This window comes from Drosophila suzukii, chromosome 3, assembly GCF_043229965.1.
Source record: "Drosophila suzukii chromosome 3, CBGP_Dsuzu_IsoJpt1.0, whole genome shotgun sequence".
Lineage (NCBI taxonomy): Eukaryota > Metazoa > Arthropoda > Insecta > Diptera > Drosophilidae > Drosophila > Drosophila suzukii.
In genome coordinates this window covers 2,039,604-2,066,260 of record NC_092082.1, presented here as the reverse complement: position 1 = coordinate 2,066,260, position 26,657 = coordinate 2,039,604, and the positions used below count along the sequence as shown (strand labels likewise).

Below are 26,657 nucleotides of genomic sequence, written 5' to 3'. Positions count from 1 at the left end.
AACGATGTAAACAACTGGCAATACTGAATACTCACAAATTATTTGACGTATTACTGAGAATTTAGCTGACTTTATTCAAATTATATACAAAAACTCAACTGAAGCGGGGCTCTGGTTAAAGATGAAGTAGTGGATGCATGTGGACAGTACATTAAGATTAGAGCTATGATGTAGATGGAAACGTGGCGGCGATCAGTCAACGTCCTCGGTGCTGACGCCTGTGTAGATGGGCTCCTCCTTGGCCGCGCTCTCCGACTTGGCATCGTCGGTCTTCTCCTCGCCACCGGCGGCGTCATCTGAGTCTGATTCGTCGTCGTCCTTCTTCGCGCCTTCCAAGTCGGCGGCATTGGGCACCCAGAGGCCAGAGTCCACGCAGCGCTTCATGTGCAGCTTGGCCACGTCCACGGGCATGGCGGCGATGGTCTTCTGCAGCAACTCCACATCGCGTGATTCGAAACAGGCCTTCAGTTCCTGCATAAAAGAAGACATGTTAGCCGGGTATTCTCCTCAAGAAACTTTCCCCTCGAACTTACATCGGGCAGGGATTCAAAGACATCGGCTGGGTCCAGGCCACCGGGACCCAGGCGCTCCTTTCGCTCCTCCTCTTCGGCCTGGGCTATCGCCTCCTGGATCTTTTCCTGGGCCCGCTTCTGGATGCGCCCCTTGAAACCTTCAATTTCGCTCTCGAACTGCGCCCGGTACTCGGGCTGACAGTGCTGGATCTTTGAGAAGAACGAGTTGACGCAGGCGCGCGGATCCACGTCCAGCTGCTTGGCCAGCTCCAGGATGTACTGCATGCATATGCACTGATGCGCCACGTGGGCCATCAGCTCATGCTTCTCCTCCATCTCCAGATTGATGGACCAGATCACCAGGTAGTTGGCCGTCTCCTCGCCCACCAGCTGAAGGTGATCCTGCAGGAAGCGCTTGGAGTCGTCGTACTTGCGCAACATGCCGTACTGCTTGCAGAGCTTCTCGTTCTCCTTGACGAATTGCTTCATGCGTTGCTCGCGCTCCTCCTCGGACAGATTCTCGTCCGCCTTGCGGCCGGCCTTCTTGTTGATCACGGTCTTCTCGAAGCCGGGCTTGCTGATGGTATCCACGTTCCAGGGGGTCTTCTTCTCCTTCTTAAGCATTTCGCTTTCGATGCGGTCCAGCTCCTTGCCCTCGGCCTCGATCTTCTCGAGCTCTTTCTGTGGAATAGGAATTAAATTATTGTATATAGCAAGTCTATTGATTAAATGATTGCTTTACAATTTACTATGTAATTTCATTACGTGAGTAATAATAAGGTATTTATAAAAAATAAAGTTAAGAATTCCCTTGACAGTAGTTATTTAACTAAACTACAGAGACAAAAGAGCCGGCTTAATGACTCATTTCGGGGAAAAAAATGGACTGTGCATTGTCAAGGGAGTAATGAGAAAAATAAAAGTACTACTATTATATCTCTGATCCTCCCAAGAATCGGTAACTCCCAGCAACAAGTGAGCAGTGCGATGACCCACCTTTAGAGCCGCCTCGTCGCCGTCCTTCTTGGACATCCGCTCTTTGACGTCCATGAGGCGCGCCTGGAAGCTCTGACGCTTCTTCTTGAGCTCGTCCTTCTCCTGGTCCATCTCCGCCATGCGCTCCACGCGCGCCTGGTGTCGCCAGCGGAAGAGGGAAGGCGTGTCGATGTTGGGGTGGGTGTCGTCCTCGTCGTCCGAAATCTGAAAAGGAATGTGCGGATGCGGATTCGCGTTTAGTGGGGTGAATGGCATCACCTCCGCCCGGGCACTCACCTCGATGTTCTTCCACTTGCTGTAGTCCACCATTTTGCTGTTTGTTCGCTTTGGACTTCCTTTAAAAGTAAATGCTGCAGGTTTCTTTCTTTTTCCGCTGCTTCCTTTTTTTTGGATTGCTCTGGAAATAAGTGATGGGCCAACCACTCTAGATAGTATCGATAGATCGATATCTGCAAAGCAGTGCAAAAAAATGTTCGCGATATCTTTCGGATAAAAACATACTAAATATAACGACAAATTACAATTTAATTAACACATTTTAAATATAATTAATAATAACTTAATTAAATATGCACTTAATTTGCAAATCAAGCAAACTAATTATTTATTGCCTTTTATTATTCAAACTGAAAACATTTTGATAAGTTAATTTCGATTTAATTTGTATTAATCATTTGGTTTTCACTTTGTCTATTTAAAATGAAAATAAAACTACAGCTTAAATGGCTTTGGAAAAATGCAAGTAAAATTCTTCCGTGGCAACACGGAACTTATGAATAGTAGTGCTACTTTGAATGAAAGCATCGACATCTTAAAACTCTCAATTATTCGGTTTTATACATTTTACGGTAGGGTTGATGCTTTCATGAAAACTTGTTTAGTTTAACTTTAAGTACTAAAGTCAATTTATTAACTCTCATTTTGAAACCGATTTATTCAGAGTGGCCGCTTGGAGTATTTGAAAAAAAGTACAAATCGTATATTTCTTTCCTCCGACGGTATTATCGACCGCGGTCACACTCTAATCGGCCGACATATTGAAAAAAATTGCTCCGTGCGTTAAATCGAGGCGCTCCGTGAAAATTGCGAGAAACTACTGAAAATCAATAGTTTAATTAACAAATTAACAGTGAACAATCACGTTTTCCATCAAAGTGTAAGTTTCTTGAATAGTTTTCCCAGTAGCTTACTGTAATTGGGCTCAAACTGCAATTGAAATTCGGCATGCAAGTAAAGTGAAAATTTTTCGGGTCAACGCCACACCCTCGAAGGCGACCTGAAATCCAATTAAACAGGGTAAAAGTGAGAGAAAAGTCTTGGCCACGACCGAAAATCGAGAAGGTCCAATGGCAGTGCTTAATTAGTCATCAAAATTTTGATATTCCAACAAAAATTCTGGATTATAATTGCAATTGAAGAAAAAGTATCTGGTACTCCAGTTGTGCATGTGTGTGTGTGTGTTACGCAGGAGTACAGAAGTCTCTGTGTGTGTACGTCATCGGGGGGTGGAGTGGGTGTTGGTGGTGGTGCGGCAACTTCAGCAGAGAGAAAGCGCGAGAGAGCTTTCTCCCACTCTCTTGGCATGTTTGTGTTTGCGAGAGAGTCTAAGTGCGGGTAAAAAAAAAGTAAATTGTTTGCCTTACATTTGCCAAAACCTGTTTTGGGTGGGGGAAGTGTCCTTGACTTTGTCGAAGGCCTGTGTTTGCATAGGATGTTTGTTTTATGTTTGTAAGTCGAACCCATTCTATCTGTTATATGTATGTAGTTAATTTTGGGGCCTCTTCTATGATTGCTCATAATTCCAAACCGTACGCATTACGTCATCCTCCGCTATTTTCTGATAGACACTTCAATTAATGTTTCGCTCTCTCTCTTACTCTCTACTGAGTGGTGTGTGTTTTCTTTTGCTCTCTTTTTTATTAAGGTGGGCTCTCTCGCACTTGTGTTTTCTGTTGTTGTTTTTATTTGCCACCGCGATAAACAGTTAAATTGCCTGCCTGTGTATTTGTGTATTTGTATGGCTGCCAAGCCCTGGATTGTTGCTATCCCCCTCTGATTTATTTCAATTTCCTGCAGTAATGTGTGTTGTTTGTTTGTTTGTCTGCATGTATGACCCCACCCTCTCCCCGAAATGATGTCACAGTTTTGACCCCTTCTGTACGGCGGCCTTCTGAAATATTAAGTAATCTATTGCTAAATTCACACATTTCGTATATTTCCTAATCGAAATTGCTTAATTGGTTGTTATATTTTGGGGGTATAGTAGAACGTGATTAATAATTATTAGTAAATAATAAGTATTTCATCTTAAGATCTTAGAATCCTGGAGTTTTCGAAATTCACACAATCTATTGGCGAGTTCCGGACATCTCTAATACCTCAGTAACCTAATTTCTTTATTAAATATTGTAATTAACTGTAGTTACAGTAAATACTGTAGAAATTGGATTTTGTGTGCTATGTTAAATATAAACAATTGATTCTCATCTTATACCACTCACACGTTAAACAATATCGAACCAAATATAAAATAAGATGTTGTTTAGTTTCTACAAAAGTATTAGAAACCTATCTTGTTTTTCCAAATGTTTAGCTAAACTATCCTGCAGTATTTGTAAAATTTTCTGGTAATTTTTCCCGAAATTGACCTTTAATCCTGAACGCCCCACTGAACTTTAACCCTTCTATCCTAACCAATATTTCACTTTTTATAGCTTTTATAACCGGCGATGATGTCATCGCCGCCTAAATTTGATAACTCGTAATGTCTTTCGTGCAGTTCACGTTGATTTAGTTTAGTGTGTGTGAAAAAGTGATGTCAATGTGAAACAAAAAAGAGAAAATAAAAATCCTGCAACTTCAACCCATCCAAACAAGTCTAAAAATAGAACTAAACTAGAAAACGAAAATCCAGAAAAGCCGAGCCAACATTTCCCTTCTCTCTCCTCTTCCGTTGCAGGGAAACAAAAAGGGAGAGAAGTGGAATAGAAGGAGGGCGAAAGGTCAAAAATAGCTCGAGCTGAGGCAAAGAGAGGAAGAGTAGATCACCAGATCATGCCCACAGACACTCCAATTTAAGAAATAAATATGACTAAGCCGGAAGAGGAGCATCTGCAGCAGCTGCTTGTGCAATTGGAGAAGGTAACACGCCCCCAGCTGCAGCAGACATTCGTGGCCCACTTTAAGAAGGGCGGCAAGGGGGATCACCAGCAGGGAAACTGCAGCCTAGAGGAGTTTGCCGCCTACTTTCTGGCTGCACTGCGCCAGAGCACAAGGCAGTACTTCTACACAAGGAGTTCGGAGACTCCCGTTCAATCCCTGACCCCCATCCGCCAGCCCAAGCCACCGCCCGCCGATGTGGCTAAAGATCTGGAGGAGCAGCAGCTCCAGCTCAACGAATCCCTGATACTGAACCGCAGCAGCGGTAGTGTGACCTCCATAACTCCGGCCCGTCAGCAACCGCATGGAAGAAGATCTATGTCAGGAAGTGGCGGTCAGTTTTGTAGCACGCCCAACAGGAGCGGCGGCGGAGGAACACCTGGAGGAGGTCACAGCCTCTGCCTGGGCGACTTTGTGGTCACCACGCCCAACCAGAGCCAGCAGCGATCCAAGAAGAAGACCACACCCCAGCAACAGCAGCAGAATCAACATCCAGGAGCCGGAGCCGGAGCCACACCCCAATCCAAGCCATGGCGACGTGTCTTACCTATGACCATCAGCAAGAATGTTTCAGCCAACTCCTCCTTTGGCGACACCAGTTCCTTTAGCAACGAGAATAACCTTTGGCGAATCTCGCAGAGCAGCGAAATCTTTGACAGAAGTCAAGGAGCCGCCCTGGAAATGGAGGCACGCAAATCCCTGTTGCTCAACAAGCAGGAGATCAAAACCGAGGCGCCTGTGAATGTCAGTCAGCAGGAGAGGGCGCCCGAGGATGAGGTATTCGCCGGAGAGGCCCTTAACCTAGAGGATGTGAGCGATACCAACCAATTGCAGCTCATATCCAGCATTTACAGCCTCCTGTTAGACCTTAATCTAGTGCCTAATGTCCTGAGTGAACTGAGCTTTGTGCTGCATCTGCTCAATATACGAGACTTCGGGCAATCCTCTAAAGAATCAGATGTCCCCGCTGCCCTGGAGCGACTCACCCAGTACAAGAGTTGCGTATACTTTGCCTTGAAGCTGCTGGAGAACCAGCAAAAGTTACTTTTACAGCTGGACAAAAGAACATTGGTGGTGCTGCTTCAGAACGAGAGACTGAGCCTGCTGCCCCCGGCGATGGTCCAGCAACTGGAAACCTCCTGCCAGCAGAGACAGGAGCTGGGTAATACACCCTTTGCATTGGATAACTCTTCCTCATCGGCTCAGCAGAATGTATACTATCACGTGGAAAAGGATTCGCGGGACAACTTTCCCACACAGAACGAGTTCGGAGCCTTTAAGACCCAGAGGGATCTCTTCTACAAAGCCCTCAAGCAGTGGGAAGTGAGCCACCTGAATCGCGTTTTCAACTTTGCCAGCGAGCTGGCGCCCCGGATTAGGGAGATCTTCAAGGTATCGGAGCACCCGGTGAACATGGCGCACTTTGCCAAGTTGTTTGTCAGCCAGCTGCTGATCTCAGCCACCGAGACCACCGAATCTCCCGAGGAACTGGGCTTCAAGTTGGATCCCCTCAGGCACAACAAACTGGCCCAGCGCTTGGTGACCTCCAATTCCAGCGTAGAAGGTCAGTTTCCGCGTTCGCAGGCCTTCTTTCGCGATTTTATCGCCGGCTGCTCATCGGTGGCATTTCTGGTGCACCTGAAGCTGGCTCTTTTCGTCCAGCTAGTGCGTCACAACGACTCCACCTTTGACCTGCTCCAGCTGGCCGAAGATGTGGGTGCCGAGGAGCAGTCCGCTCAGCAGGGCCCGTACATTGTTCGCGTCCAGGCCATGGCTAACATGCTAATCCTGGCCAAGTTCCTGGGCTATGTGACTGTTTTGCCTTTTAGCGGGACCACGCAGCATGGCAATCCAGCTCCGCCTCATCTTTGCCCCCAGCAGTTGCAGCTGCGCAGCCACTTTCACCCGGACTTCAGTCTCCGCGAGATACTCGAACGCTCCATGCGGCAGGGCAAGTTGCTGATCACGCTACCCTGGTTAGTTCAATACCTGGTGATGCTCGATTTGGTCAGCTTGCATCTTCCAGACTCGCTGGCCACCTTGGAGCTGCTGTACGGACTATATGCAGCTTTACATATGGAAAAACTACAACCGGGAGCTGTGTTTATTGTCAGGAGTTGCATTGGCTGGTTGCTGGATGCACAGCCCCAGTTAGTTAACGACTACTACAGTCACCGGGCAGCGAAGCACAGTACTTCCTCGATTGTGGATCTCTGTTTGAGTGGACTACGTTGTCACGAGAAATTGAATAGTCCCCTGCTGGAGGAACTTCTGCCAGTGGCCTGTCCTTTCCTCCAAGAATTTCGGGTGAGCATCACGCCTTCTCGCCAGGCGAGGAGTGGCCGCTTTCGATACATAACCACTCGATTGGAGCAGCTGCAGCAGAGTAGCAGTGGCACCTCCAAGGAGACAATGGCTCCCAGCGAGCTAACGCCCTCGGAGCAGCAGCAGCGCAAGTTGGCCGATGCCTTCCTGCACTCCCAAAACGCCTCCACCAGGAGGTTGATCGAGTTCGTCACGGAGCGCAGCTTCAAGTGCGTGGTCAAGGATGCCCAGCAAGAGATTCTGCTCCCATCGAAGTCGTCGGCCGATGCCAAAGTTAACGAGATCAGCTCCGTGAAGCAGGAGGAGGTCTACCAGAAGCTTCAGCAGATCTTCCAAGAGGCCAGGGAGAAGGCCTGCCAGCGTTGGAAAGAGCAGGTGCCGCAGATGCTGGACAGGCGCATAGGTAAATCCCTGGAAGCCCTTCTGCCCGCCAGCACAAATGTGGTACTGCGGTCCACATATGCTCATTTAATCCGCGTCCAAGCGGTGCAACAGCTGCAACATTGGCTCCAATCCAGCGTGCTGCAGTCCACATTCTATCACGGTGACCTCCAGGAGCTGGCAACCAAGGTGTGCAACTCCAATAGGAACAAGGCGGATGCAGCTGCTGCTGGTGGCAACGGTTCCAGTGAACTCCAGCTCAGCCCGGATGTGGGCTTCAGCATGTCGGAGCTGCTCTTCCAGCTGCAACAGTGGCTGCACTGCCTCAGCTTGCGGCCGGAAAATGTTGGCAGTCGGCAGGAGCTGGCAGAACTCCTTAGACAATCCCAACAGGCGGTCATGTTTCCCCAAATGCCCACTGTATTCTATCACCTAGTTGGTTCTGGACTGGTACACCTGCTCCAGTTGATCATCAATAGAAAACCGAATTTCCTCGACGAGGAATTAATCTCAACATGCTGTTCGGTGTGGCGGTCACCGCAGTTCATGGCCAGTGAAACTTCTCCGGGGATCTTCGAAGGCCTACTCAGCATTAGTTTTGTGGAGGAGATGTGCCGTAATCCGGACAGCTTTCGGATGCTGGAGAAAATCTTGAAATCTATGTTGCATACAGGGGCAATTCGGGCGGATCAGCTCAACGAACTCTTCATGCCCCTCTTTGCCCAGAACTGGCCGCCAAATGTGTGGAGCACCCTTTCCAATCTTCTCCAGCAACTCTCTCTTTCCGGCAAGGATACCGGAGGCCACGACACCTCCAGCGAAAGTCACGAAGACGAGGCCAAATCGCATCTCTTCATGGAGATGCTGGCCGATTTATCGCGGGATCTGGATAGTTTTTAAGTTTAAAAGTGTTGGTTATGTCATTTAGGGATTATGTTTCGAATAAAGCGTTCCTTTTCTGTATTTCTGTGCTGAAAATAACTCGGAAATGTGGGTTATGTCATTTAGGGTTTATATTTCGAGTAAAGCGTTACTTTTCTGTATTTCTGTGCTGAAAATAACTCGGAAATGAGGTTCACAGTTTATTGGGAATGTAGCCGATAAGATAGCGATAACTTGTGGAACCTAATCAGCGGGAGAATGCGTCACTTTCGCAGTTTTAGTTTGGTTTTCTGTAGAGTAGTGTGTGCGAACGCTGAGGTTACGAAAAGGGGACGAGGTTGTCCATCGATGTGATCATCGACCTGAGGATCAGTCGACAACTAAGTGAGAGTTGAATGGAAAATCTTGGTTTACAAATTCCATTAAAAATGTAGAGTTTCATGTTTATCTTTTACGGATTATTATGTGTGAAATAAATATATAATCCCTAAAAGTTGTTGAACCTTGGGTTTCTTTATTTCTTCCCCCCCATTTATGATAATAGTAATTTCATTAGGCGAAAAACAAATGAATGAAATATAGTACTATGAAATATGTATGATATCACCAGAATTTGTTGAGAAATTTCGAAACAGCTTTAAAGATAGTAAAGTTTGTGAAATGCCAGCCACTACTTTTTATATTTATTTCCATGAATGTGTGCGGCTTCCATCTTATGAATGACCCAACGATTAAATAATTGACTGATGCTGTGGTTGTGTTTTTTTGCTGATTAAACCGAATTAAACTAATTATTACCCCTCCATTTCCTTTGCAGTTGTGCACGGTCAAACATTTGATGAAGAGGAAGCAGCAGTATTAAATTAAAATAAATCAGCGCCCAAAGAAGCTTAAGGTAAAATCCAAATAAAAATATGAAATAAAATACAAACTAATTTCGAAATCTCCACAGCAATATCAATATCGAAACGAACGAAACACTCAATAAACTAGACAAATAAACGAACCATCAAAATGGAGAACTTCACACCCAAGGAGGTGAAGATCCTCGAGACAGTAGAGGACATCCAGGAGCGACGTGAGCAGGTCCTGTCGCGTTACAATGACTTCAAGATCGAAACGCGCCAAAAGCGTGAGAAGCTCGAGGACTCGCGTCGCTTCCAGTACTTCAAGCGCGACGCCGACGAGCTGGAGTCGTGGATCCACGAGAAGCTGCAGGCGGCCAGCGAGGAGAGCTACCGCGATCCGACCAACCTGCAGGCCAAGATCCAGAAGCACCAGGCCTTCGAGGCCGAGGTGTCGGCGCACAGCAACGCCATTGTCTCTCTCGATAACACCGGCCAGGAGATGATCAACCAGCAGCACTTTGCCTCCGAGTCGATCCAGGTTCGCCTCGACGAACTGCACAAGCTGTGGGAGCTGCTCCTCAGTCGCCTGGCCGAGAAGGGCCTCAAGCTGCAGCAGGCTCTTGTCCTGGTACAGTTCCTTCGCCAGTGCGAGGAGGTGATGTTCTGGATCAAGGACAAGGAGACCTTTGTCACCGCCGACGAGTTTGGCCAGGATCTAGAGCATGTGGAGGTGCTGCAGCGCAAGTTCGATGAGTTCCAGAAGGACATGGCTTCGCAGGAGTACCGCGTGACTGAGGTCAACCAGCTAGCCGACAAGTTGGTGCAGGACGGCCATCCAGAGCGCGATACGATCACCAAGCGCAAGGAGGAACTGAACGAGGCTTGGCAACGTCTGAAGCAGCTGGCCATTGTGCGCCAGGAGAAGCTCTTCGGCGCCCACGAGATCCAGCGTTTTAACCGCGATGCTGACGAAACCGTCGCTTGGATTGCCGAGAAGGATGTTGTACTCTCGTCCGATGACTATGGCCGGGATTTGGCCAGTGTTCAGGCACTGCAGCGCAAACACGAAGGAGTCGAGCGCGATTTGGCCGCCCTGGAGGACAAGGTCTCCACCCTGGGTGCCGAGGCCCAGCGCCTGTGCTCCATCCATGCCGATCACAGCGACCAGATTCGCGACAAACAGGCCGAGATCGCAAACTACTGGCAGAGTCTCACCACCAAGGCCCGCGAGCGCAAGCAGAAGCTGGATGAATCCTACTACCTGCACCGTTTCCTCGCCGACTTCCGTGACCTGGTGTCCTGGATCAATGGCATGAAGGCCATAATCTCAGCCGACGAGTTGGCCAAGGATGTGGCTGGAGCAGAGGCGCTCCTGGAGCGCCACCAGGAGCACAAGGGCGAGATCGATGCCCGCGAGGACAGCTTCAAGCTGACCACCGAGTCCGGACAGAAGCTGTTGGAGCGTGAGCACTACGCCGCCGCCGAAATACAGGAGAAGCTTGCCGCTCTGGAGAACGACAAGAGCTCGCTGCTGTCGCTGTGGGAGGATCGTCGCATCCTGTACGAGCAGTGCATGGATCTGCAGCTTTTCTACCGCGATACAGAGCAGGCTGACACCTGGATGGCCAAGCAGGAGGCCTTCCTGGCCAACGAGGACCTAGGTGATTCCTTGGACTCAGTGGAGGCGCTGATCAAGAAGCACGAGGACTTTGAGAAGAGTCTGGCCGCCCAAGAGGAGAAGATCAAGGCTCTGGACATCTTTGCCACCAAGCTGATCGATGGCCAGCACTATGCCGCCGACGATGTGGCCCAGCGCCGCCAGATGCTCCTTGCCCGGCGGGCTGCCCTCCAGGAGAAGTCCTCGAGGCGTCGCCAGCTGCTGGATGATTCCAACCGATACCAGCAGTTCGAGCGCGATTGCGACGAGACCAAGGGCTGGATCAGCGAGAAGCTTAAGTTCGCTACGGATGACAGCTATCTGGATCCCACCAACCTGAACGGCAAGATGCAGAAGCACCAGAACTTTGAGCACGAGCTGAATGCCAACAAGTCGCGCATTGAGGACATCACCAATGTGGGCACCGAGCTGATCGAGAAGCAGCACTACGCCGCCGACCAGATCAACACCCGCATGCAGGAGATCGTGGTGCTGTGGGAGACCCTCGTCCAGGCTTCGGACAAAAAGGGAACCAAGCTGAACGAGGCCTGCCAGCAGCAGCAGTTCAACCGCACCATCGAGGACATTGAGCTGTGGTTAAGCGAGATCGAGGGCCAGCTGTTGTCCGAGGATCACGGTAAGGACCTGACCTCCGTGCAGAACCTGCAGAAGAAGCACGCCCTGCTGGAGGCCGATGTGATGGCCCACCAGGATCGCATTGAGAGCATCAAGGTGGCGGCCAACAAGTTCATCGAGTCCGGTCACTTTGATGCAGACAACATCCGCAACAAGGAGGGCAATCTCTCGGCTCGCTATGCCGCCCTGGCTGCCCCCATGGGTGAGAGGAAGCAGCATCTATTGGACTCGCTTCAGGTGCAGCAGCTCTTCCGTGACTTGGAGGACGAGGCTGCCTGGATCCGCGAGAAGGAACCCATTGCTGCATCCACGAACCGCGGTCGTGACTTGATTGGTGTGCAGAATCTGATCAAGAAGCACCAGGCCGTGCTGGCCGAGATCAACAACCACGAAGCTAGATTGCTAAATGTGATCAGCTCGGGCGAGAACATGCTGAAGGATCAGCCCTTCGCCAGCGATGACATCCGTCAGCGCCTGGAGGCCCTCCAGGAGCAGTGGAACACGTTGAAGGAGAAGTCCAGCCAGCGCAAGCAGGATTTGGACGACTCCCTACAGGCTCACCAGTACTTTGCCGATGCCAACGAGGCGGAGTCGTGGATGCGCGAGAAGGAACCGATTGCCACCGGTAGTGACTACGGCAAGGACGAGGATTCCTCGGAGGCTCTGCTGAAGAAGCACGAGGCTCTGGTCTCCGATCTGGAGGCCTTCGGCAACACCATCCAGGCGCTGCAGGAGCAGGCCAAGAACTGTCGCCAGCAGGAGACGCCCGTTGTAGACATTACCGGCAAGGAGTGCGTGGTGGCCCTCTACGACTACACTGAGAAGTCCCCACGTGAGGTCTCGATGAAGAAGGGCGATGTTTTGACCCTGCTTAACTCAAACAACAAGGACTGGTGGAAGGTGGAGGTCAACGATCGCCAGGGCTTCGTCCCGGCCGCTTACATCAAGAAGATCGAAGCCGGTTTGAGTGCCTCGCAGCAGAACCTGGTGGACAACCATTCGATTGCCAAGCGCCAGAACCAGATCAACTCGCAGTACGACAACTTGCTGGCCCTCGCCCGCGAGCGTCAGAACAAGCTGAACGAGACCGTGAAGGCCTACGTCCTGGTGCGTGAGGCTGCCGACCTGGCCCAGTGGATCCGCGACAAGGAGAACCACGCCCAGATTGCCGATGTAGTGGGCGAGGATCTGGAGGAGGTGGAGGTGCTCCAGAAGAAGTTCGACGACTTCAACGACGACCTAAAGGCCAACGAGGTGCGACTGGCCAACATGAACGAGATTGCCGTGCAGCTGACTTCCCTGGGACAGACGGAGGCCGCCCTGAAGATCCAGACCCAAATGCAGGACCTGAACGAGAAGTGGAACAACCTGCAGACGCTGACCGCCGAAAAGGCCAGCCAGCTGGGCTCCGCCCACGAGGTGCAGCGTTTCCACCGCGACATCGATGAGACCAAGGATTGGATTGCCGAGAAGGCCAATGCCCTGAACAACGACGACTTGGGCAAGGATCTGCGCAGTGTTCAGACCCTGCAGCGCAAGCACGAAGGCGTGGAACGCGACTTGGCCGCTCTGCGAGACAAGATCCGCCAGCTGGACGAGACCGCCAACAGGCTGATGCAGTCGCATCCGGACACCGCCGAGCAGACGTACGCCAAGCAGAAGGAGATCAACGAGATGTGGGACCAGATCATCACCAAGTCTACTGCCCGCAAGGAGAAGCTGCTGGACTCTTACGATCTGCAGCGCTTCCTCAGCGACTACCGCGATCTGCTGGCCTGGATCAACTCGATGATGAGCCTGGTCACCTCCGACGAGCTGGCAAACGACGTCACCGGAGCCGAGGCTCTGATCGAGCGTCATCAGGTAAGGATGTCGATGGTGGATAAACCTAACGGATAAACTAGGATCTTTATGAATTAGAGGAGAACTTAATGCCTGGAGGGTTTTTACTTTCACATAATAGTTTCCTAGTTTTTCTGGTAGAGATAGAAAGTGAAAACCACATCGGGCATTATATTACTTTATATTCCCTTTAAATATTAACATTCTTTGAACTGCAGACCGATTTATCCTTCATATTTGACACCTCTCGACTATATATCTTGTCTTTTTGGTTTGTTTTTTTGGTTCGTGTTATGTCAAAAACGAACAACGTACAATCGACAACGACAACTGCTACGGTTCATGGTTCATGACAACATCCAAAACCCTATCATGGTTGTGTTTCTACATTCCAATCCCTCAAAAAACAATCAATCACACCAATACGATACCAATCGCAGGCACGGCGTGCCGAGATTGAGTTCACACTGGGCAGCAGCTCGGCTCCTAGGGCCACCGCCTCGACCACCAGCATCGCAAATCCATCCGGCGACGAGGTAGATCCTTCGCTAACCACCATCACTCCAGATCCGTGTTTCGTTGTGTTTATGTGTGTGCTCGCCTTTGATCAAAACATTCGCGTATCATCCATTCCAAAACATGTGTATATCTGAGGGTACTTGAAATTCCTCCTTTATCTTTATTTCGATCAGTGTGAATACCCTTCATGTACAAATATCAGACCATATCTACGGCTTTAGCTTTTCCTTTCGCACACACAGACTATGTTCTCTTGGTAACCTATTGCCAAATTTCCTGTTATCTTATCTAATATACTGCTTACACATACCGGGCCGTCATCAACATTAACCCCACACTTGGATCTCACTGAATATTAATGTCCAGATAAGGCTTACAAGGTTTTATGTTATCGACGTGAATTTAAGTACACTTCCTCTGGCTTTTGAAGGACCAAATTTACTAAGATCTGTGCCCATATTGGATATTTTTAAAAACCTTTTTGAACTCTTCTATCTAAAAAGCTAAATCTGAAAATGATATAACAAATCCAAAATTTCAATTGTATTATCAATTAAATAGAAAACTTGGTCCAGACTGCTATACCTACAAATTTAAAACAAAAAAATTAAAAATCCTATGTGATCTATAATCCAAAAAATATAATACCACAAAATATCATGTATATAGCTTTGTATACATGTTTAAATAAAATCAAACTATACAGCTCTGCGAACACTCCTTTCATCATCATCAAACATCCAAGCTCCGTTCACGTTTCACCCAGTTTATCCACCGAATTGTTTAGTTTAACTTCGTTCCACGTTTGTTACTTTTGACTAATTCGGCGCTGCAGCAATCGATCCTCAGCGGCCAGCCAGCCAGCGTTGCAATGTTGTTCTAACACAGCGTTACCAATCTCAAATACTATAGCCCAAACTTATTCGATTTCTCCATGAATTTCCTCAGGAACATCGCACGGAGATCGATGCCCGCGCCGGAACCTTCGGCGCCTTCGAGCAGTTCGGACACGAGCTGCTGCAGGCCAACCACTACGCTTCTCCGGAAATCAAGGAGAAGATCGAGGATCTGGCCAAGGCCCGCGAGGATCTGGAGAAGGCATGGACCGAGCGTCGCCTGCAGCTGGAGCAGAACTTGGATCTGCAGCTGTACATGCGCGACTGCGAGTTGGCCGAGTCCTGGATGTCGGCCCGCGAGGCCTTCCTCAATGCGGACGATGATGCCAATGCCGGCGGCAATGTTGAGGCGCTGATTAAGAAGCACGAGGACTTCGACAAGGCCATCAACGGGCATGAGCAGAAGATTGCTGCCCTGCAAACGGTGGCCGATCAGTTGATCGCCCAGAACCACTACGCCTCCAATTTGGTGGACGAGAAGCGCAAGCAAGTGCTGGAGCGCTGGCGCCACCTCAAGGATGGTCTGATCGAGAAGCGCTCCCGATTGGGAGATGAGCAGACGCTGCAGCAATTCTCGCGCGACGCCGATGAGATTGAGAACTGGATCGCCGAGAAGCTGCAGCTGGCCACCGAGGAGAGCTACAAGGATCCGGCCAACATCCAGTCGAAGCACCAGAAGCACCAGGCCTTCGAGGCCGAACTGGCCGCCAACGCCGATCGCATCCAGAGCGTGCTGGCCATGGGCGGAAACTTGATCGACAAGAAGCAGTGCAGCGGGTCGGAGGACGCGGTGCAGAAGAGGCTGACGCAGATCGCCGATCAGTGGGAGTACCTCACCCACAAGACGACCGAGAAGTCGCTGAAACTGAAGGAGGCGAACAAGCAGCGCACTTATATCGCTGCTGTCAAGGATTTGGACTTCTGGTTGGGCGAGGTCGAGAGTCTTTTGACCACTGAGGATTCTGGTAAGGATTTGGCATCTGTCCAAAACCTCATGAAGAAGCATCAGTTGGTCGAGGCGGATATCGTGGCGCACGAAGACCGCATCAAGGACATGAACAACCAGGCCGATTCCTTGGTGGAGAGCGGCCAGTTCGACACTGCCGGCATCCAGGAGAAGCGCCAGAGCATTAATGAGCGCTACGAACGCATCTGCAACCTGGCTGCCCACCGCCAGGCCCGTCTCAACGAGGCCCTGACCCTGCACCAGTTCTTCCGCGACATTGCCGACGAGGAGAGCTGGATCAAGGAGAAGAAGCTGCTTGTCGGCTCCGACGACTATGGTCGCGATCTGACTGGCGTCCAGAACCTCAAGAAGAAGCACAAGCGTTTGGAGGCCGAGTTAGGCTCCCACGAGCCGGCCATTCAGGCTGTGCAGGAGGCTGGCGAGAAGCTGATGGACGTGTCCAACCTCGGTGTGCCGGAAATCGAGCAGCGCCTGAAGGCCCTGAACCAGGCTTGGGCCGAGCTTAAGAACCTGGCAGCCACGCGAGGCCAGAAGCTGGATGAGTCGCTGACCTACCAGCAGTTCCTCGCCCAGGTGGAGGAGGAGGAGGCCTGGATCACCGAAAAGCAGCAGCTTCTGTCTGTTGAGGACTACGGTGATTCGATGGCCGCCGTCCAAGGTTTGCTGAAGAAGCACGACGCCTTCGAGACGGACTTCACTGCCCACAAGGACCGCTGCTCCTTGATCTGCGACCAGGGCAGTGAGTTGGTGGAGGCCAAGAACCACCATGGCGAGTCCATTGCCCAGCGCTGCCAGCAGCTGCGCCTCAAGCTGGACAACCTGTCCGCCCTGGCCGCCCGCCGCAAGGGAGCCCTGCTTGACAACTCGGCCTATCTGCAGTTCATGTGGAAGGCCGATGTGGTCGAGAGCTGGATTGACGACAAGGAGAACTATGTGCGCTCCGACGAGTTCGGACGCGACCTGTCCACCGTGCAGACGCTGTTGACCAAGCAGGAGACATTCGATGCAGGTAAGATTAAGTGGTATTTTGCCTTTTTCCCGTTTTAAATCCCATCTTTCCCTTGGCAGGTCTCAATGCCTTCGAGCAGGAGGGCATCCACAACATCACGGCTCTGAAGGACCAACTGATCAACGCCAGCCACGCCCAGTCACCGGCCATCCTCAAGCGCCACGGAGACGTCATCGCCAGGTGGCAGAAACTGCGCGACGCCTCCGACACGCGCAAGCAGCGACTGTTGGCCATGCAGGAGCAGTTCCGCCAGATCGAGGAACTCTACTTGACATTTGCCAAGAAAGCTTCGGCCTTCAATTCTTGGTTCGAAAATGCCGAGGAGGATCTCACTGATCCTGTTCGCTGCAATTCGATCGAAGAAATCCGCGCCCTGCGCGACGCCCATGCCCAATTCCAGGCGTCCCTTTCGTCGGCCGAAGCTGATTTCAAGGCATTGGCAGCACTCGACCAGAAGATCAAGAGCTTTAATGTTGGACCCAACCCCTACACGTGGTTCACCATGGAAGCTCTTGAGGAGACCTGGCGTAACCTGCAAAAGATCATAGAGGAACGCGATGGGGAACTTGCCAAGGAGGCCAAGCGCCAGGAGGAGAACGACAAGCTGCGCAAGGAGTTCGCCAAGCACGCCAATCTCTTCCACCAGTGGCTCACAGAGACAAGGTGAGTGGGGTTCGACCTAGCACTTTGCCAGGCGGGGGAACAATCCATGATGGACATGGACATGTGTTGGTTTTTTCGGATCAAATCCATAAACCCATCCAACCCAATCCACACAAATCCGAAAACAAGTCTTGTGGTCTCGACTCGACTCTCTTCCCCCATGAAATACTACGTAACTGAAAGATCCATTCTATTTTCTAGATATTATATGCTGGGTTATAACCGTCAAGGGTAATTAAGCGAGCAGGCTTGATACTGTGTTTGAACTCTGTTATTTTCTGTTGTGATCTTTTTGGTTCCTTAACTCGCGTTGGAGCCCCGAGCTCCCCAATCACGCTGCGCCTCCACTAACCTTTGGGAATAACTCTGTTCTCCGTAACTCTTGCTTTTGCGCCTCGCGCCCGAGAGCTTGTAAATACTCGTATATTTCCACACTGATAATATATCAAGCAACGAACGACTAAGGCCTAGTTTTAGTTAGTTGCATTAGCGAGAGCACCGATAGCTGACCCACCCGATACCCGATCAGAGTGTATATCTATATCTAATATCGTCAAAGTGCTGTTCCGATTCTTCATTATTCTTTTGGTCTCACCTAAACTTATTCAAAATTAATGAACAAACTAAACTCTTTAGCATGCGAATCGAGAGCAAAATACTGTTGTAGCATACCGAAAATACGTAGAAATCGAGCAACTTAAATTACTATCATATTTATTCTGTTCAATCGAAGAGTTTAACCAAATCTAGTAGCTTTTCCAATTACAATTTGAACGTTCCTTTGGCGCTTTTCTTATTTTAACTCGCTTCTAGCAATTAGACAACTTTTGTCTTTATTAGTTGCTGAACTCAAAGAACAACCAATCTTAACTACACTAAACCCAAAGACCTAAACTCGCGTCCCGCCAAAAATTCCCACAGACACCTGTAAATATGTACAAAAACCAAAAAAACGAAGGGAAGACAAACTAGTTGCAAGCCCGAATCCAGAAAATATTCGCTGCCCATAACAGACCTCTAACAAGATTTGCTTTTCTTATGCATTATATCATTGTAACGTTCCGATTTGTTTGAGACTTAACTCGATATTGTACCCTACTAACGAACGCTTATTTTGTCCGCGACTCTAAACCACATCGCAAATCCCACAGAACGTCCATGATGGAAGGCTCCGGTTCCCTGGAACAGCAACTGGAGGCGCTTCGCGTCAAGGCCACCGAGGTGCGTGCCCGTCGCGTCGATCTCAAGAAGATCGAGGAGCTGGGCGCCCTGCTGGAGGAGCATCTGATCCTGGACAACCGCTACACGGAACACTCAACGGTGGGCCTGGCCCAGCAGTGGGATCAGCTTGACCAGCTTTCCATGCGCATGCAGCACAATTTGGAACAGCAGATCCAGGCACGCAACCACTCGGGCGTCTCCGAGGACTCGCTTAAGGAGTTCTCGATGATGTTCAAGCACTTCGACAAGGACAAGAGCGGCAAGCTGAATCACCAGGAGTTCAAGTCCTGCCTGCGCGCCCTCGGCTACGACCTGCCCATGGTGGAGGAGGGACAACCCGACCCGGAGTTCGAGGCCATCCTCGATGTGGTCGATCCCAACCGGGATGGCTACGTCTCCCTGCAGGAATACATCGCATTCATGATCTCCAAGGAGACGGAGAACGTGCAATCCTACGAGGAGATCGAGAATGCCTTCCGCGCCATCACCGCCGCCGACCGCCCCTACGTCACCAAGGAGGAGCTCTACTGCGTAAGTATATCAGTCCTGGATTACTGCAATAGACTTATTTATTCTAAACAACCTTAATACGAACCATTTCTAACATCTTGCCTTCTACAGAACCTCACAAAGGACATGGCGGACTACTGCGTGCAGCGCATGAAACCCTTCTCCGAACCGCGCTCCGGCCAGCCCATCAAGGACGCCCTGGACTACATAGACTTTACGCGAACGCTGTTCCAGAACTAAAGAGCCTGCATTGTCTTGTTTAGTGGCGCCTGAGCATATGTCTTACAATTTAAAGTATATTTCTAAAAACCAACAAAACCACAAAAAAAACAAACAAAATTATATATTTACACCATTATTTTCGATAATTTAGTCTATAAGTCAAACAGTTTAATGCTTATTTAAGAACCTATGCCACAATGAACCTAAAATCAACAATAGCACCTTGCAATACACATATTTATCAATCAACATGATAGTTTTCGCATTTATTTAACAACACCCCGATGAAAGTATCTTAAATTTGGACGTTTCAGTTTGAGGATTGGCCAGGCGTCAGGCCGCCGGAGAAGATATTTAATCGAGGATATAATCAAAGTAATCTGAGCAACTTGCGCCTGAAGAGCAGATACAGATAAAATGCTTAGCTTCCAGTTATCGATCAACTCACATTTTTCATATTGAATGTCTGTAACCTGTAACGAACATAGATACAATTGAAATACCAAAAAGTTTAAGATACTCTTGCTACCCCAAAATACATAATATTCAGCCTCCAGCCTTGTGTTTTCTCCAGTTTCTACGTGTATTCGAAACGAAAGTAGTAAACTTTTTCAAAAACAAAAAAGTAAAAAAAAAATCGAAGAAAAACCAAACAATAAATATTTGCCTCTGTATTGAACGTATATTTACAATCCGTGAATTGCAAAAAAAAATATATTGCTGCATGTCTAAAAATGTTAAATGAGTGGAGTGTTATTTGGGGGGAAATACATGTAATGTATGTATATACATATGTATTTTTTATATTTCCTATTTATCTCAATTTAATATACCATTTTCAATTACAATGGAATCAGAAGTATGTTTCCATACATTTTTGAAAAATCATTGACCTTTTTGAATCGATTTATATATATGATATATATATTCCTTGAAATATTATTGGTCCTAGTTCATAACTCTATTTAAAAGACTTTAAATCGCTAGTCCCCTGGCCTCTTCAGACCAAGTAGTATCTATATTTATTCGTTAGATATCAAAACAGATTTAACAATACGATTACAACAAGAACTTGTTAACGCTTTCCGCATAGGCTGCATTTTTAAGTTTTCCGTTGAGCTCCTCCTTGGGCAGCCACTCGAACTTGGCCACCTTTTCCGCCACCTGGCCGGAGCGCAGGGATGCTCTATAGAAGAAGACCTTGGCGCCGACGCTCTCCGTCCGCTGGTTGCTGGGGTACTTGTACTTGTGGAAGCCTACGGGTGCGTTGCCGTAGAAGAGGACCTGCAACTCCTGGCCGCACCTCTCGCGGAGGACTCGCTCCGCCGTCTGGCGCATGGACTCGCCCTCCTCGCGCTTGCCCTGCGGCAGGACGAGGTGCTCCTGCTGGCCGAGCTTCTGCTGGACAAGAAGGTAGAGCGTGTCCTCCAGGCAGCGGTCCGTGGAGCTGGTCTTTTTGGCCTGGTCGTCAGGAGTGGTGCGCGCGCCCAGCTGGAATTTCTTCAGCTCCTCGATGTAGGCATCCTTGCGGTCCTGGGCCGTCTGCTTGGAGCCGCTGTCCTCCATGTCCACCTGCATCTTGCCCTTCTTGATCAACTCAGCCTGGACGATCTCGCGCTCATGCTTCAGCTCGTGGTCGGACTTCAGGCTGTTCTCGTACTCCACGCGCCACAGCATGTCCTGGAACTGTTTCTCGAGGGGATTGAGCGACTTGGAGACCACGGGCAGGCGCTCCACGAGCACTCCGGCATACAGATCCCACTTCTCCGCGGCGGCGGCGGAGGACTGGCTCCGGCTCAGCTCCCGGGCACCCACTTGGACAAGGCGACGCAGCATTTTATACAATTTAATTGAATTTTTAAGGAAAATATGAACCACCGATTACATGAGCACCGAAATCAGATCAGCTGTTCTAAGTGTTATCGCTATCGTTATCGGAGAGCGCGTCGCAATCGTTTTCACAATTTGTATTTATTTTTCTGGACACAATTTAAACGAAAAGACTGCCCAAAATGTCCGGATTGGAATCGTACATCAATCACACAGTGTCCATCATCACGGCGGACGGACGGAACTTCATCGGGACGCTCAAGGGATTCGACCAGACCATCAATATCATCATCGACGAGTGCCATGAGCGCGTCTTCTCCACCAGCTCCGGCATCGAGCAGATCGTCCTGGGACTGCACATCATCCGCGGGGACAACATCGCCGTGATCGGCCTGATAGACGAGACCATCGACTCCCGCCTGGACCTGGCCAACATCCGAGGAGAGCCCCTGGGCCCGGTGGTGCACTAGAATAGCGAATAAAACCAGTGATTCTCAAGACTTAACAAGGTGTATTCTTAATATTATTAATATGGTATTTCTCATTCTGCATCCACGCTGAAGTTGACCTGGCGGCAGTCCAGTGTGTCCAGGTCCACCACGGCCACGCTCTGCGTCCGGCTAAAGCTGGGCACGCACACCAGGCGGGTGCGCTTGGCCTGGGTGGAGTCCTCGTGGAGCTCCGTCGCGAAGGACTCGCAGTTGCCAGCGAAGTAGATGTGCGGACACTCGCGCAGGATAAAGGGATCGCTGTCTATGTAGGGATAACAGGCCAAAGTGTCCGGAGCAGTGGGTGCGATGTGACCCCAGGTGAGGGTGCATCGTAGAGCCTCCAGGGGCGAGTCCAGTGAAGTGCTGCGCAGCAGATCCGACACATTCTGGCCGGAGGTGCCCACAATCAGGGCCTCGTCCAGCCGGCAGTTGTAGGGATTGGTCACCGCCTGAAAGGAGGCCAGTTGGGCCGCCTGCGGAAACATGCACTTGTGGAACGGTTGCTGGGGCAGCATGAAGTTGGCAGGGTCGTAGGCTCCGGGCATTATGTCCACGGGGAGGCTGCGTGCCCAGGCGGCGAACCACTGGTCCAACTGAGTCACAGCCTGGACGGTATCGTTGGCATTCGCCTGGGTACGGGCCACCTGGAGCGTAGGCACATGGGCCACGGCACTGGCTCTCACCGAGTTTCCAGCCACGATGAGGCGCACCATCGAGCCAGCCTCCTTCCCGTTGCCCAAACTGCCAGCCAGCCAGTACTGGAAGAGATTTAGGGCCTCTACGAAGTTGTGGGCCTGCAGCTGGTCCAGTCCCGAGGCGAGTACCAGCAGGCGGCTCCTCTTCGTCGTGGCCAGGGGCTTCTGAGGTCCACTTTCGTAGAAAAGAATGTCCTCCACGTTGAAGAATCCCTCACTGTCGGTTCCCCCGAGGGCGGCGCACACAACCCCAGTGGCCAGCAGCTGGCCATTCACCTCGCCCTGAAGTCGCACGCGCTGTAACTCATCCTCCAGCACAATCTTGTCCTCCGGCTCCGAGTAGTTCTGTCGCGGTGGCTGGGGCGCCAACTGGTTCTCCTCGGAGATGTCCCGCAGGATGCTGGGCTTGTGGGCCTGGTACTTGAAGATGGTGCCGATCAGGATGCAGTGGACGTCCTGTTCGCCGCGCAGCTCGCAAAGCTTTTTTATGGGCTCCTTGTCGCCCCACTTTTTCTGGACCAGCGGCGTCAGGAGGCGCGTCATCTCGGCCAGGCGGTGGGCGTACAGGTGGCAGAACTGCTTCTGGTAGTCGTGTCCCTTGAGCCGGAAGACGCTGCTCAGGTTCTCGTACTTGGTCTCCAGGCGGTTGGTCATGTTTCCGGCTATGTTAATCTATGAAGACGCACACTCTTTTCAAGACGCTTGTTTATTTTTAGGCGCCAATTTGCTACAGTGAAGATTGACCAAGGCACACCGCTAACCTGGATCGGTAGTTGTAATTTTGTTAACAATATTTTCAGAATTAATAACAGATTTCAATGTTCAGTGTACTACATCCTAGTACTTAAAAGCTCTATAGATATACAGATTAACTAAAATATATAATAACGATTTCTGTTATACAGTGTTTACTGTATTTTCTTTGCCTATCGATATCCGATAGACCTTCCACACACCCTCCTACAGCTGTTCAGTATCGAAAAGAAGAAAAAGAAAAGCAAGAGCTTAGGAAGAACGAAAAGTTTTTGTAATTTGGAAATAAACCTGTTCCCTATGTCCGGATGCGATGAGTTTAACTTGTAAACGCACCACAGGGATGTGGAATTCCGTGACCGAAGCCACCGGAGTAGCCTCTCGCCTCCAAGCCGTCGTCCAGTGCTGATCTGGGCGGATGTTTCAGGGCTCTTATTGATTTTTACGGTTTCGGAACTGATACGCATTTCGCAGTTTGTCGATCTTCCCCGGAAACTGCGTCGCAGAAGGATCGAGCATGCCAGTGCGGTGCTAGTCGGCCGGAGGGGAAAGAAGCCAGAGCCCAAGACATGGGCGGCTCCGTGAGCCAGGTGTTCCGCTCCGGATCCGCACTCCTCTCGCATCGCGATGGCAAGCTGTCCAAGGCCACCGAGGAGACCATCCAGACGCTGTTTGACATCCTGCGCGCCAACCCCAAGGTGTCGCTGCAGACGCTCGAGAGCCTACTCATCCAGATACCCAAGAACGAGAACATCCTGGCCATGCACGACGACTATGGCTACAACATCCTGCAGCGCAGCGTTGGCCTCAACCACATCGATCTCACCAAGTGGCTGCTGCACCGCCATCGACCGGACGTGAACCGGTCGCCCTGCTCCCTGCCCCTGCACATCGCAACCCTGCGCGGCTACGAGGAGTGCGTGGAGCTGCTACTGCGGCACGGCGCTCGCATCGACGTTGACACCAGAATGTGTTTTCCCGGCGCCCATACGCGCAACTGCGAGGAGAGCGGCAAATGGCACAACAACGTGGATGACGTTAGTGAGCGGCTGAACACCAAGCTGCAGAACGCCCTCTACTACGCCATTGACGGGGATCAGTACAATGTGCTCAGTCTGCTCACCCAAAAGATGGAGGAGCCGTGGATCCCTTTCCGAGTGAAGAAGCCGCTGCTGCACTTAGCCTGCGAACGCGGTGCCTGGAACTGCGTCCAGCAGCTTGTTGTAACACGCTCGGAGGAAATCAATCTCATCATGGACGAGTATTACCCGATTCACCATGCCGTGCTTCATGACGGCCGCTTCCTTGAGCTACTCATCCACCAGGGCGCCATCACAACTGTGCGGACTTGCACCCAGCAGATGACCCTGCTGCATGTGGGTGAGTTTTGTGCTGGTTAAAAAAGTATCTTAAAAGGGAAATTACACATTAATATCTCTTTAGTTATCTTTGCTGCTCGCAAATCGGCAGACGATACCCTCGCCACTCTTCGCATCCTGCTGGAGCGCGGCTGCAAGGAGCTTATCAATGCACCCGACTCCCTAGGAAACACCCCGTTGCACGCCTTGATAGTGCGCTATGCCCTGGAGGAAGCTCGCTATGGCTACGACAAGTGGAGCAAGTGGGACGTCCTTCACCTAGTTCGATTCCTGCTGCAAAACGGGGCCAAACAGTCGATTAACCAGGCCGGAAACAGTGCCATGGCCTGTGTGTTTCGACATCTACGAGATTGGGAGGTCTGTTACGAGCTGCTCAGCATGCTCATCAAGGAGAACGGTGAGACGATAAGTTATTTACCATTAATTTTAATATTCATGGATTTTTTCAGGGGATCCCAACATCGTCGGGAGAGATGGATCTGTACCCATCATGGTTCTGCTAGTGCCATTAATTAATAAGGATCACCTGCATCATTTTACGCACTCAATGAAGGTCAGGCTGTTACATCTAAATGTTTATCTCCCAGAGCTAATCCCTATTTGCAGGTCTGCTATCTAAACTGCATTCGCATGCTGCTGCAGCACGGAGCCAACCCCAATTGCTCCTACCGCGCCAACCTCAAGCCGCTGCACGTGCTCGTGTTCACGGTGAGCGAGAACTTTACGCTTAACTGCGACGCCCAGAAGCGCACAAACTTCGACTTCATCAAGAACATCCTCCTGATGCTGCTACAGCACGGCCTGGACTGCAATAAGACATATCAGCACATTCTGCAGGCGGTGATGGACATGGTGCAGAATGTGCGCACCTGCCACGACATGGAATGCGTCTACGAGCTGACCCTGACGCTAATCCAGTACGGGGCCGATCCCAACATTGTGCTGAGCGGAAAGACTACGCCCGGCATCACCATCTTCTCCAACGAGCTGGCCACCTTCCGCAGTTCGTTCCGCACGAATTCGTGTTACCTGCTTTTCTACTACATCATCCTGATCACGAAGAAGGAGTTCATCCTAAACGATCCGCACGCGACGTACACGCGTGTGATACACCTCTTCTACCTGACCATGCACCACGAGCCGCTTTTCAATTGCCTCAAGGCGCTGCACAACTTTTACGTGGCCCAGGTGCCCAGCAAGAAGACGGAGCAACTGATAGCCCTGATCTCGACGCTCTATCGTCGGCCGCGCAGTCTAAAGCAATTATCGCGCTGGGCCATCTACGAGGCGATGAACCGCAAGCTGGCCCAGAACATCAACCGTCTGAACCTGCCCGGTCAGCTTAAGGACTATGTGCTGCAGTTCGAGAGGTAGCGAGTGGAGCGGCCCAAGGACCAATGAATCCCAACCGCAGCGAACAAGAGTCAATCACTACTGTTGCCCCTAGGCTATGTAATGTTTAATATGCATATTCGCGTACCCCAGTAGGTATGTAGTTACGCAATAATTACGAACTATCAGGCCTGTTCCGGGTAGCCCTATTAATTTGATATCAACAAATTAATAGATATGTATAATTTTTGTTTATAAGTTCTGAATACGTCGCCTTGATTTAGGGTCGAAAGAGATATGTTTGAACCGGAACAGGTCCGTATATGATATATGGAAACGCTTAAACGTACCTAGACTCAACATAAATCACACATGAGAAGCCAATTTAAATATTGTCAAATCAAACACGTGCAATTTCTTTGATACGAATCTATTGATACTATTGTGAGGGAGGAACGCTCATCTATGTTTTGTAATTCTATACGTACAACTTTGTGAACTCTAATGCGCTTTACACTATACAAGCACGTCCCGCCCTTGCACCTTCCGCCCCTCACCCCCTTTCCAGGCCCCATCATGCTGCATAAGTTATAGGACATACAATTAAGGCTGTTTTTTGACGAACATTTCGGATGTTTTAGAATTTTGTATATTCGAACGCAATCGAAGGATCGAGACGTTATGTAATTATTATTGTAACTATTATTATTGTTGCTAAACCGTTGTTAATCTCTGTAACTATAATGTCATTTTCAATCGAATTGATAACGCTATCGATCAATAAATAAACATGAACTTTCACACCAGTGGGTAGTGGCTTCTCCTCCAAGGTCATCGAACCGGCAACGAACAACTTCCCCCCGGAAACAAACAAAACAAACACAACAAGTCGCCTTAGCAACTGTAACCATCGGAGAGTTGTAAAAACCCCT

General features: G+C 50.0%; 7 protein-coding genes across 10 annotated transcripts; 4 read left to right on the top strand and 3 right to left on the bottom strand.

The window, feature by feature from the left end:
* Positions 1–38: 38 nt before the first annotated feature.
* Cdc37 (cell division cycle protein 37) lies at positions 39–1,943 on the bottom strand. The gene is made up of 4 exons (XM_017077740.4): positions 1,785–1,943; positions 1,509–1,712; positions 534–1,193; positions 39–471 (listed from the first exon to the last, which is right to left on the bottom strand). Exons 1-4 carry the CDS (start codon positions 1,815–1,817, stop codon positions 193–195), a joined length of 1,176 nt encoding a protein of 391 aa, XP_016933229.2. The 5' UTR covers positions 1,818–1,943; the 3' UTR covers positions 39–192.
* A 580-nt stretch (positions 1,944–2,523) lies between these two features.
* On the top strand, positions 2,524–19,494 carry alpha-Spec (alpha spectrin). 4 transcript variants are annotated; one of them, XM_036814362.3, is made up of 9 exons: positions 2,524–2,664; positions 9,073–9,150; positions 9,208–13,259; positions 13,679–13,774; positions 14,706–16,629; positions 16,689–17,292; positions 17,494–17,523; positions 18,444–19,044; positions 19,135–19,494. In XM_036814362.3, exons 3-9 carry the CDS (start codon positions 9,270–9,272, stop codon positions 19,261–19,263), a joined length of 7,374 nt encoding a protein of 2,457 aa, XP_036670257.1. In that variant the 5' UTR covers positions 2,524–2,664; positions 9,073–9,150; positions 9,208–9,269; the 3' UTR covers positions 19,264–19,494. The 4 variants fall into 4 exon arrangements, with proteins under 4 accessions (XP_036670257.1, XP_036670259.1, XP_016933846.1 ...); XM_036814364.3 differs by lacking the exon at positions 13,679–13,774; XM_017078357.4 differs by lacking the exon at positions 17,494–17,523.
* On the top strand, positions 2,528–8,336 carry dlt (codanin-1 like protein dlt). Its single transcript, XM_017078359.4, has 2 exons — positions 2,528–2,664; positions 4,468–8,336. The coding sequence occupies exon 2, from the start codon at positions 4,596–4,598 to the stop codon at positions 8,271–8,273; it is 3,678 nt and encodes a 1,225-aa protein (XP_016933848.2). The 5' UTR covers positions 2,528–2,664; positions 4,468–4,595; the 3' UTR covers positions 8,274–8,336.
* Positions 19,495–20,225: 731 nt separating the features above from the next.
* Positions 20,226–21,166, bottom strand: mRpL46 (mitochondrial ribosomal protein L46). The gene has a single exon (XM_017079418.4). It carries the CDS (start codon positions 21,079–21,081, stop codon positions 20,305–20,307), a length of 777 nt encoding a protein of 258 aa, XP_016934907.2. The 5' UTR covers positions 21,082–21,166; the 3' UTR covers positions 20,226–20,304.
* A 91-nt stretch (positions 21,167–21,257) lies between these two features.
* On the top strand, positions 21,258–21,583 carry LOC108013523 (U6 snRNA-associated Sm-like protein LSm8). The gene has a single exon (XM_017079419.4). The coding sequence runs from the start codon at positions 21,258–21,260 to the stop codon at positions 21,543–21,545; it is 288 nt and encodes a 95-aa protein (XP_016934908.1). The 3' UTR covers positions 21,546–21,583.
* Positions 21,567–22,995, bottom strand: PolD2 (DNA polymerase delta subunit 2). Its single transcript, XM_017079417.4, has one exon. It carries the CDS (start codon positions 22,913–22,915, stop codon positions 21,617–21,619), a length of 1,299 nt encoding a protein of 432 aa, XP_016934906.2. The 5' UTR covers positions 22,916–22,995; the 3' UTR covers positions 21,567–21,616.
* Positions 22,996–23,229: 234 nt separating this feature from the next.
* On the top strand, positions 23,230–26,531 carry LOC108013007 (ankyrin-3). The gene is made up of 4 exons (XM_017078594.4): positions 23,230–24,394; positions 24,458–24,790; positions 24,843–24,946; positions 25,000–26,531. Exons 1-4 carry the CDS (start codon positions 23,584–23,586, stop codon positions 25,765–25,767), a joined length of 2,016 nt encoding a protein of 671 aa, XP_016934083.1. The 5' UTR covers positions 23,230–23,583; the 3' UTR covers positions 25,768–26,531.
* The last annotated feature ends 126 nt before the right edge of the window (positions 26,532–26,657 follow it).